The 11596-nt window shown below is 45.5% G+C and overlaps 1 protein-coding gene across 3 annotated transcripts in view; it reads right to left on the reverse strand.

The window, feature by feature from the left end:
• Positions 1 to 7948, reverse strand: part of rspo2 (R-spondin 2) — a 49660-nt gene extending 41712 nt beyond the window's left edge. The window contains exons 1-2 of one of the 3 annotated variants that reach the window (XM_026370305.1): positions 7886 to 7948; positions 7026 to 7342 (exon numbers count right to left, since the gene is read on the reverse strand). In XM_026370305.1, the coding sequence (XP_026226090.1) occupies positions 7026 to 7125 (100 nt within the window). In that variant the 5' untranslated portion in view covers positions 7126 to 7342; positions 7886 to 7948. Of the gene's footprint in view, positions 1 to 7025; positions 7343 to 7571; positions 7778 to 7885 lie in introns of those variants that run through there. The other 2 variants (XM_026370303.1, XM_026370304.1) reach the window with 2 other exon arrangements.
• Between the last annotated feature and the right edge of the window lie 3648 nt (positions 7949 to 11596).

Raw genomic sequence — 11596 nt, forward strand, 5'->3', positions numbered from 1 at the left:
CGTATTACATCATAATACACACATACAAATACAAACGGTGAACATTCGCATTATCCGTCCAAGCTCAGGCACAGTAAAAGCGCTGAACATGGCTAATGTGCTGGCTAGAACGCTGGCCTTGTAAGTTTAGAGAGCCTTGGCGCTTTCTCATCTTACAACTAATCGCGCAGCTCATCAAAATGAGTGACAATTATTAGGGTGTGAGCTTGTACAATACTGGTGGGAGAAGCAATTCAGCATGCTGCCTTGGGCAAAACATTACATACTGTAGCTTCCATTACATGATTGATCTACAGTCTTATTGCTTTGCCTCATGTCTCATTCAATCACTCCTCTAAGACCTTTACATCTGACATGCATGCTATGTTGCCCCTCTCTATCGTCCTCCCCCTCCCATTCAGTCTTCCCCTCTCTCTCTCTCTCTCTCCACAGAGGGAGTCAGAAAGACAATGAGCCCAGCACTGAGGCCTTGTAATGACTCCCAGCTTTGTTCATGATTAAAAACACACCGGGTGCTTCTGCACTCCGCAGGCAGTCATGAGGCCTTCCCCTCCTCACACCACAAGGCCTGAGAGTTAGCAGATAGAAGCACAAGCCAGCCTCAACACAGTCCCATGCCCAAGAAAACAAACAGAAAAAATCCAATGTAAGACTTACACGCTGTAGCGTTCAAAGCTCTTGTTCCGACTAGTCTCGGCTCAATTCCTCAGCAACTTGAATGCTCATATTTTATCATGTATTCAAGTGCACAGGCATAGCAGCAATACAGATTTGCTGTAATTGGACAAACCAAAAGACACAAAGCATCAGACAGTCTGTAGGCAACAGTGGGGGCTGCAGCACCTTTACCTTTACCTCTCCATGTCCATACTTGGGCGGCCAAATTACAGGCGAGCTCTGCAGAGAGACGCTTTATTGCATCTGACCAGCTCACTTCCTCTCCATACAAAAGGAATTGCATGCTGAGCTTTATTTTGATGTGGCATGTAAGCATAATTAGAGATCCCATAAAAGCAGGGAGAAGGGGGGAAAAAGGACTCTTGTCCATCTGTCAAGTGTTAAGTGGTGAGCACGGGGGTAGCGACCAGAGCCCCATGCCTCCCCGTTGTTAGAGGGGCAGCCATTCAAACAGGCAATGATGCAAACAGCCCTCAGCCCCAAACTAGAATCTGTGTGTGTGTGTGTGTGCTTATGCACATTTTGGTGAATATTCTCAAGAGGTCTCTTTGAGTTTCAGATTTCCAGGCCTTACAGATCGATGCAAAGTAGGTACAAGTCGGCAGGCCCGCAGAGGAACACACTGACATCGCATACAAGCGCTTTTCTAGAAACACTAGACATTAAAATGCCTACCGAAGGGTCTTGTATCACTAATTCTGCTCGGCTTTTCTGAGGCGAAGACGCCGTTTGCAAATTAATAAGCTGTATGCGATAAGATGAGAAGGTCCCACTTTTATTTGTGTATAGTAAATAAGAAGCTAGAGCCAACAGGAGATTAGGCTGAAGCTTGAGTAGCTTAAAGCCTGGAGCAGGGGGAAACGGCTAGTCTGGCTGGGCCTCTGACAGAAGCTTACCTGCCAGACTATTTCTAGGCTGTGAGCAGTAACTTTGTTAACCTGCACTAAACAACAACATAAAGATTGAGACACGGCTTCAACCCTGCACCTCCTGCTGAGCTCAACAGATACAGGGGAAATACTTCATGCAAATATCCTAATGCAGCGTGAGCCACAGGCAGGTGAGAGCCAGGCGTGTTAATCTCAGCCCCAGCAGTAACCACTGAGTTGTTTACTATGTGAAGGAATTCAAAAAAAATAAAAAATTGAGGAAAAGCTGATTGTCACAGTGTCAATTCTCCCAATTCTCTACGCAGACAGTGCTGCCATTGTTCATAGGTCTGCAGCAGACATGTTAGAAAACAACTTAACTATGAATTACATGTATGACCTCCAGAACTACGGATTCCTTTAACCCCGGGAAGCAACAGGTCAAACAACTTTAACGTTTATTTTGTAATGAAAAAGCAAACAAACGATGCAATTTTGTATGGCCAACAATTTCCATTATCAGATACATTAGGAAAAAAAACACAATGGATGCCTATTGTATCCACATCATTACCTCTAAACAGCTCTTCACTGAATTCTTTTAGAGGTGTGTATTAGTAATGTGAGAGGTAAGTAGTCTGGAAGTGCATTTCAGTGTAAGCCTGAGGGGCTCCATCTCCGGCTCTGGGCAGCTCTCCTACCTGTGAAGCCCTTGTATGAGTCATTTAGAAAAAGAAAAAGAAAAAACGACTCCTTTTGTGTTGTTGTTTTATGTGTGGCACTTAGAAATGATTCCCGCATTAGATTTTTTACGACCCAATATACTTGAGAGAATCGAACCAAATTGGCTGGTCATATTTAGTAGCTTTATAAGGAAACGTATTAAGGTGTAATTGCTCCGGGGGAGTGTGCAATGGAGGGAACGGGCATAGGTGAGGGTTACAAAATCGCCCTCGCGCTCTGGAGGGACACTGCAGTTTTTGTCCGCAGCTCAAGAGTTTCCAATCACAGTGAGGAAATAAGGAGTGTGGTGTAATAACTTTTTATTTCTCGTTTCCGTGAAAAAAAAAAAAAAAAGGCATTTAGCTTTGCCAGCATATGGGATCCCTGATGACAATGACTAAGGGTGGAAGAGGCGATGCCCTCGTGTAGTACTACTGCAAGTAAAATGAAAATCTATGCACTTTGTTAGTGGTGATGTGATAAATGCATTAACATTAAATGGGAGAATAGATTTTGTTTTCTGTGGGGAAAACACGAAAAAAAAAAAAAACAGACCATCTCCACTTTGTCACGTGGTGCATCAAAGAATCTCTCTCTGTGTCTGCGCCTCCAGTAAAAAGTTCATGCCACTGCATGTTTTTTCCTCTGCTGGGGTTTTCGGCAGTGTAGCATGGCATGAGCGCACTGAGGAGCCTTTCACCGGCTTCATCTGATACCGCTGTGACTCGGAGCAGGAGCTGCGCTACAGGCCAGGATCGACATGCATGGGTTAGTAGGTCAAACAAGGAGCTAGTCTTTCGACAGAGTTCAGAGGCTGGGTCAGACTAATGTGATTTATCAATACAGCACATAAGTGAATCATTGTCTTCACTGACCATGATAATCCCCAACATGGACAGTGGACGTGATTGGTCAAAGAATTTGGGGTGGGTGAAGCTGATGGGACTGTACAAATTGCTCTGCACTTGATGTCTTCGGCGCATCGGAAATGTGCTGTCCGCACCCCCTGCACCACCCCCTTGCACTCTTCTTCTCTCTCGCTCTCTCTCACACACACACACACACACACACACTCAGATTTACACTTATCAAAGCTTGGCTGATGAGGCCTGGGAGAGAAAAGACAGAGCTCTGTTCCTTGACGCCGGAGCTCGGGCTCAGGTCAAGGCTCGGCTCGCTGTAATCCCTCTCAGGTGATGCTGTTCACATTCAGCCATTTTGAGCTGATCTGCTTAAATATGCCTTCCTCATCCCCTAAAAAGCCCCCACCACAACCTCTGAGGAGACGAGGCTGAGCCGCCACTGCTGTTTCAGGTTTTTCTGTAAGACGATCGATCTTGCATTGAACTGTGAGCAACAATACAATGATATAACAATGATATAGAGGTAGCACGTGGAAAAGTCTTATTAACAGATGTGCCATCTTAAGCTGCAGCTTTTTCACTTTTTCCAAAGGCAAAAGTGGCAAAGCTGGTTTTAAAACAGCCTCTTGGAGCTTTCCCCCCTCCTCCCCGTTAGGCACTTAATCAACATATTATATTGCGCCAAAGTGCCGGGTTCCAACATTAACACTTACACCCACAAACCTGGGACTTTGTATGAGCTTTCAGCACACAGAGGCCCGCTCTCCAGGTCTTAGAAACAGAGGCGGCTGGTTTAAAATCACCTTCCCGCATTCAAAGCCGCTATAATTTGTTTGTATTTATACCTCAGAAAAATGCAACTCACTTTTGGAGTTTCTAAAAAATTATTCCAAATCACATTTCTTTGGCTAAAACATCAACAAACTGACACCAGAAAAGTCAAATACATGAGAATCAAGTTTCCACGGTCAACCACAAATCACGACTATTAGCTATGTATTTGGCATCCGGAGCTCACCACGCACACACCCTCGTTCCTGACCGTCACCAGAGGTGCAAAATGTCATGCATCTCTGACCTCCCTCCCTCCACCGTGCACGCTGACTCGGTTTAATCTAATCACTTTTGCCCCCAAAAACATCTGGGAATGCAACTGAGTAACAGATTACACAGTTGAATTCGATCTGAACATGCCGAGGCCACCTGAGAATTCCCATTTCGGATTTCTGGGTATACGAGGAAGGGTTAACGGTATCACATGACAGATTTTCACCACTCTCGACTGCTATTACCTATTCATTACCTGTTTAAATGTCTCAGGGCCCCACAGTGTTTCTCTGTTCCTTCAAGCGGCACTGCTACTCAGGCCTGATTTTATGTAGTCAGCAGGTGGCATCATTAGCCAGAGAATAAAAATGAAAAGTAATACCCTTGTGTCTAGCTATGATATCATAGCAGGGCTCATTGGCATCATTTCCCTGGTTCCAGTGGGCAGCAAAGGGAGTAAGGAGGTGTAAATTTGATATGTTTTGTCATCTGTTTTACATGAAAAAAATGTGTATGTACAATTACCGCAGCCAAATGAGAGATTGGGTCATGCCAGTGTGTGAGCAAGACAAGATCAGCCCAGATACCGCAAAAAGATCCCAATCTTGACTACTCATACATTTCAGTGAGCACAAGTCATACGCAACGGCTCATTTTCTCCTTGACATCCCCTAATTATACTGGCATCTCCATGCCCTGCACCTCACTCAGTCATCTGGCTACATGCACATGGTTAATCAATGGCAAAACTTTTTCATGCATGTAAAATTGAAAATGACACTTTGTGAAATTATGCAGGGTGTGTGTTTTGTTTTTTTTTTACATACAAAACAGGTACGCCTGAGGAACGGCGTGTGGCCAAATTAAGTTTCAAACGCGCCTGGGTCTCAACACTCCTGAACGGTTTAGATAGCTCCCCGTGCATGCCAGACAGGTTGTATATGAAGCTGTCACAGGAACCTTGAGGGCTGAAAAAAAAAATATTCAAGCATTTCTGAGCCTATTGGACAATGATCTCTTACACATGCTTCTTTCAATATAACCGTGATAAATAAAGGAAGGAAGCAAATACCAAAAGCTTGGCTGCCTGCCCACTCCTTGCTAGAATGGCACTTTTGGCCCAAAGTGCTGTCCACCCCCTCACACACACCCCACCACCACCACCACCACCACCAAACACACACATTCACTTTTATCTTTAGTGCAGAGGCAAAACCTGGACATATTTGCACGGGCTTAGTTTAACATGCGTCCTGAGAGTTGGCATTAACAATGTGTAGCTTATCGTGCTCAGCCTAAAGCTGTTCTTGAGGTCAAATGTGTAAGTTAACCTCTTGATCTCAGCCCACCCCGACACCCTCTCTCTTGGCCTCTGTGAGTCTCTCCCCTCTCTCTCTCTCCCTCTCTCTTTTACGCAGAGACAGTCTCCACAGATAAACACGCACCTAAAGACAAATGTGAAGATTTTTGTGCTTGACCAACCAAAACACCCTCAGTTCTAATAAAAGACTGGGTCAACTAGAGAGAATGACACTGTATCTCTTACTCACTATCCAACATCACACAGTCCGCACAGAAAGAAGCAGAAGAACGTGTGTGTGTGTGTGTGTGCCAGTACCCCGCAGTGATTGCCTGATTATTTGCAGATGGGCAGTGGAGGGCTTTCAGAGTGTGGAGGTTCCCTCTGGCACGCAGCGCATATGATTAAATCTGCGATTCTCTTACAGTTTACAAGACGCCCTCTCCCTTGACTGTGAATGAGTTTTTCTACTGTACTGCCAAAGACGGTTCGCGCTGCCCCTGCAGTCCGCTGCAAGGTCCCCGAACGCAGCCCTGACAAAGTCTCAGTCTCAGTCTCAGGTCACCCTGAGAATCTCGGCGAGATATGTCAGTGGCTTGAGGAAGGCTCAGCGGGGGCCACTTTCCTAATCCCACTGTCTCCTCATTCATTCAGAGTATAGAGTAGTATTTACAAAGGGGCTGATCCTCTACTCAACTCCTGCGCCTCCGCTGAGCTATTGTTATGCGGGTTTGCTACCAACTGTTCAAAGTGGTTATGAGATCAATTAAAACCAGCTTAAGGGACTGGAGGGGAGATGTGCAACTCATAAGTCAGGAGATGGGGATTCCGTGTCTATTCATTAAACAGTTCCCGCAACAGACGCCCTCCCCTCCTACGAGCCTCCGCTCTCTATAGATCGAGCCGCACCAGGAGCTTTTTAGCAGTTTTACATACAAATAATATCTGGCGCCCTTTGTCGGGGCTACAAAAAAGAAGAAGTAGGGTTAATAACCAGTCTCACAGCGTGCTTTAAATATGAGCCCATCTCTGGACACAATATGTTTTAATATCCATTTTGAACAGCCACACGCGTGGCACATTTTACGCACCTTTTACGCGTTGGCTACCGGCTCTGAAATCTGTACATATGAACATGTCTTATGTGAGGAGATGAATGAATTACACCAAACTCCAGGGCAAGAGTAATTCAGGCATTAGATGACAAGTTTATTTTCTCTTTTAGTTTCTGGAATGTTCCTGAACTCCAGTCTGTCTTTGGATCGCGAACCCCCATCGGTACATTTTCAGAATCAAATAGTTATCAGTGTGTCAGAGTTTCTGAGCTGCCGTCTGCTTTTCTCGCGCTGTGAATGTGTTGAGACGTACAGAGAACGTCTACCTACACCGAAACGAGAAGGAGACGCACTTTAACAGACTGTGAGAGCGACACAGTTCTTGGATTGGTGCCGTTATCTCTCGTGACCCGCACAAACTCTCCAACTATCTGATTAAGTAACTGTCCGGATGCTGCTCTGGGACCTGTAGATGATAAGCCCATCTTACCTCTTTTGTTTCTCCTCCAGCGTTGCGACGGCGCCTGACAGTTGCTGTACTCCATACAGTTCAATACGATCAGAGCAAATGAGAAGAGTCGAAACTGCATCTGGACGGCGATCGGTTGTTCGGACGCCAGTAAAAAACGTGCCAACGGGGCTTGGGATGAATTCTCTGACTTTGCAATGTCCTCCTCCAGTTTCTTTTGGTCGCTCCTCAAATGTGTCAAACATCAGACGGGATGCGACATGGTATCACGCCGCCGATTGGGGTCATTTTCTGGAGCGCGCTGAACCTCTTGTCACTAAAAGTGTCGTTTTGGGGCGCTGCGGGGAGAACGACAAAGGAGGTTACAGTGATAACAGTGGAACCAAATCAACACCTTCTTAAACAATGACGCGTGGGCTTTATAGAGAGAGAGGGGATTTCAACTAAATCAGGATCTCTTCTGTGTGTTAATGTGTTGGAACAGCCGCAGATCAGATGCAAAGACAATGCGTAAGCTCACACGTCCCCTCCAACAAAAAAAAAAAAAAAAAAAAAAAAAGAGCGCACCCGTGCGTAATAGTGGCCCAAACGCTCCGTGAGATAATGTGCTGGTGTCTACCTTGCACCAGTTGTAGTGTAATTCCACTCCGGTCCACGTTTAGGTTCCCTCAGAGTGCAAGTGCGGCTCGGGAACATGCAGCATCCCCTTTTTGGTGTGAGAAACTTGTGTCTCCAGAAGAGCGCAGAGGTCCGAAGAGGAGGAAAAAAGGTGGTAGCGGTGAAAGAAGGGGTGGGGGCGTGTGTGGTGGGGTGGGGTGAGGTGGGGTGGGGGGGTTTCCTTTCCTTTCCTCCTCTGGGTAAAAGCCTAAATTCCGGTTTACCTGCGTTCCCTCTCACTCACGCGTGTCCCGGCCGCGTCCACAGCAGAAACCAACTCGCATAGGTCGCCTTCTCTAAAGAGGGGGGGGGGGGAACGAGAGCCGGTGCGAGCTGAGCGCGAGCCTGCGAGTCTGCGTTGTGCGCGCTGCTGAGGTTGAGCGGCGACTGACTCCCTACTGGTCCTGATGCTTGCTGCCCTTTTGCTCATATAGCGCCGTGCCGCTGTCACGTGTGTGGATTCCCAGTTTGGCGTTTCTTCTCATTTAAGATGTCCGAGATGACAGCCGCCCCCCTCCCTCCCTCCCTCCCTCATCTTTCAGGAAAAAGTTAATGCACTTTTTTTTTTTTTTTGTCTTGTGGATTCAAACTTCTCTGCGGTGGTTGCAGTGCATCTATTTCTGAACAGTCTTTGCTAATGGCAAACCACGCGGTTATACCACCTCTTCCCCAGCGGATGTCTTCATAGGACTTTTGAATCGGGAGTTTTCTTGATTGGAGATTCAGAGTAAACTGAGGAGCTGCTGTCAAGTCGCTCTAGTTGCTGTTCCGCTTTCTTCCACTGACTGATGTTCGGTTGAATAATTACAGGTTGACCAGAAAAGCAATTATCTGCATAATGTGCGTAATGAAGTGGGCCCACAAGTCAACCATCCCGTCACGCCTCTCTTATTGCGCCCAGGACCGTGCCCACACCCCTCCTCCTCCTCCTCCTCCTCCTCCCCTGAAATTAATGCTAATCGCTGGAGAGGCTGTAATTGTGGAACATGAATAAATCACCCAACAATTTTCTGGGGTTTCCAGGCTGAACGGGGCCTTTCACACTGACCCGAGCGACCTCATCAACGGAGACATGCGAGAAGGTCAGGACAGGCACAGTTTTCAGCCTCGAGTCTGAACCGGCTCACCTTGTGGGGCCAAAGACAAGAGGAGGGGGGGGGGGGGGGGGGGGTGTCTGGCAAGCATCCACCCTGCGATGACTTTCAAACGATGGATGCTCGACAAATGTGCAACAATCAGTGCTGGGAGTAATTAGAAATCAGAGATGATAAGTGAGAGCTGTTGGGGAAGTTAGTGACACAGGGCCACAGAAAACAAAGTGTAGGTGAGTTCACGTGTTCAGGCAAACAAACAACAGAGGACTCCTGCTACTGTCTGATCACCTTCAGCAACCTCTGCACATCCTGATTGGAGCACAAGTGCTGAATGCTCTACCCCCTTCAGCCACTAGGTGTGGCACTTAATCTTTTATTTATTTCAGGAAATTCTTTTCATGTGAGAGCTCTATTGTCCATGTCAGTGTGATTGTGCAAAACAGTGTAAAGTCAGGACAAACACACATCTCTTCACTAAGGACAGAGGTCTTGTGTGTGTGTGTGTGTGTGTGTGTCACTCGAGATGCGTTTAAAGCACATTTCTATAATCCATTCCCCCCCCCTGTGGTTTCCCTCCCAAAGATCACACATAGCTGTCTCCCATCTTAACATTACAAAATTTCATTTACACGCTGGTTTTACACTTGTAACACTAAAGAAAGCAATGAAAAGACATTTCTAGCCTCAGGCAGTATAACTCACACATAAGTGCATGTTTCCATTTTCTCACTGGAACTGATTGAAAAAAGAAAAGAGAAAAAAAAAAAACACATGGAGGGGAAAACCTATGTGTTAAAAAAAAAGAAGAAGGAATCATGGTTGTTTCCTTGCCAAAACCTATAGTGACCTTTGTCCTGACTTTATTTGTTTATTTATCCAGAGAACAGCGACAGACGCTGTGGTCAGGAGGCCTGTTGGCCGCTGGTTTGGATTCTTTTCTAAAACAACATCTCAGTGTGCACCGTTAAAGGTGAATGTGATAACTTGGGCCTCAGGCCCTTTTAGTTTCACGATGTGTCATGGAGAAGGGGGTCTGTAAACCAATCACTTTATTTGCTCCCTCCCTCCTGCTCATTGCAGTGCACAAAAGTGGAGGTGACGTCAGCATCTGGATGGTCTGGCTCTGAGCCCTCAGCGCTATAACAGCAATGAGGCAGACTGCTACACACTCTGTTCATCACAGATCTAGACTGGACGGCCAGCGTGGGATGCTGTCATCGTTTACTATAAGGGAAGCTCGAGCCAAGAGCTGGTCATGTAAAAGTCAGAACCTCCTAAATGTCAAGGACACGAGGAAGAATGAGGCAAACAGAGAAGTTCAAGTTATACTTAGCAACTTTCCATGTTTGTGGCTCCAAATGGAAAGAGGCAAACTTCACCGTCCAGGAATAATCTACCAAGACGTTCACAAACAAAGCCGAAACATAATAGTCCACATGTACAAACAGTTTTATAGTCAGCGTAGGTCTAGTTGACTGAAATATCTCACCTAAGGAGTGACTACTTAGGAGTCGACCTTGGAGCAGCAATTAAGAAAAAATCCTTAAAAAAAAATAAACGCTGGACCCCAACCAGGAAAGGTCAAAATAAAAATCTATGTTTCAATATGAAACTGAAGCCCCGCGAGTTTTAAACGGGACATTTGTTTCTTGTACGCATCAGCTTAGATTTGTATGAGTTACAATGATATTTTAAGAGTGAGGAATTTTCAATATTACCACAAGTTATTAAATTGAGAAATATATCCTTTATAAAAAAGCCCTAAAAACATTTTTTCTCAGCAGCTGCTTAAATAAACCATGTGGTTCTACAGGAGCTTCTTGTTCGAGCTGGTTTTATTGAATTCAATTGGCACAGAGAGATTTTATCACACACTTCGGTACAGAAAAATCAGGTTCTACTAATATTTTAATTTAGCTGTCGGTTTGTTCAGGGGCAGATCTACTGGGGGAGGGGGAGGGGGGCAAAAGGGGGCAACTGCCACCCAACTTATGTGGTTTCTGCCCCCACTCCCTATTAGTCCCAGCCCAAGATGTAATTGGACAATAAAATGACAAATATGTACATAAGCTTTTGAAAACCTAGAAACAAGACACAGAAAGTCAATAATTAGAAATAACTTCTCAGACTCCACCCAAAAAATGTAAAAGCCTGTGTTACATCTTTAGTTTGTAGCTTTATTACAAACTTTACCCATTCCCCTTTGACACTCCATGTAGATTTCCCCACTGATTTTTTTTTCCCGTGAACTGGGTACTTAGTTATAATTAATTGGTGCTATAATAAAATCTAGGATCTAACGCAAGGGTTTCTGGGTCTCTAAGTCAATATTTGAAGACGTGTCTTTAGAAATGCCCTTTTTCAAAATGTCTGATCTGATGTACAGAAACATTTCAGAGAAAACGTCAGTGTCCTGCTTCTTCTCTGAACAACTCACACTCCCGTTACGTATCCACGTCTGAATCATCACCTTCCTAAGACCTGATTAAACCCAATGAAACAGGTGTATTTCTACATAAAATCTTTGTTTGGTAGAAAGAAGAAGCAAATTAAGCAACTTAAAGGCCTGCAAAGGAACAGCCTGTTTGTGAGCAAATGGGAGAAGGGGGGAGTGAGGGACAGTGTGACAGAGAACTGAGTTATGAGAAGGTCGAAAGCAGAGAGAAGCGGGGGTAGGGTGGGACATTAAAAAGATTGTGTTCGTCTGGCTAATGGTTCTTTATGGCTCCCTCATGTTCTCAGATGGGCAGGATGACTGGCAGAGTGTGTGACCAATGGTAAGTGTACATCACCTCTTTTTGCCCCTTTCAGTTGACGTCCTGCTCAGCTAGACTGCCTGCC

Source organism: Anabas testudineus, chromosome 16 (genome assembly GCF_900324465.2).
Source record: "Anabas testudineus chromosome 16, fAnaTes1.2, whole genome shotgun sequence".
Classification (NCBI taxonomy): domain Eukaryota; kingdom Metazoa; phylum Chordata; class Actinopteri; order Anabantiformes; family Anabantidae; genus Anabas; species Anabas testudineus.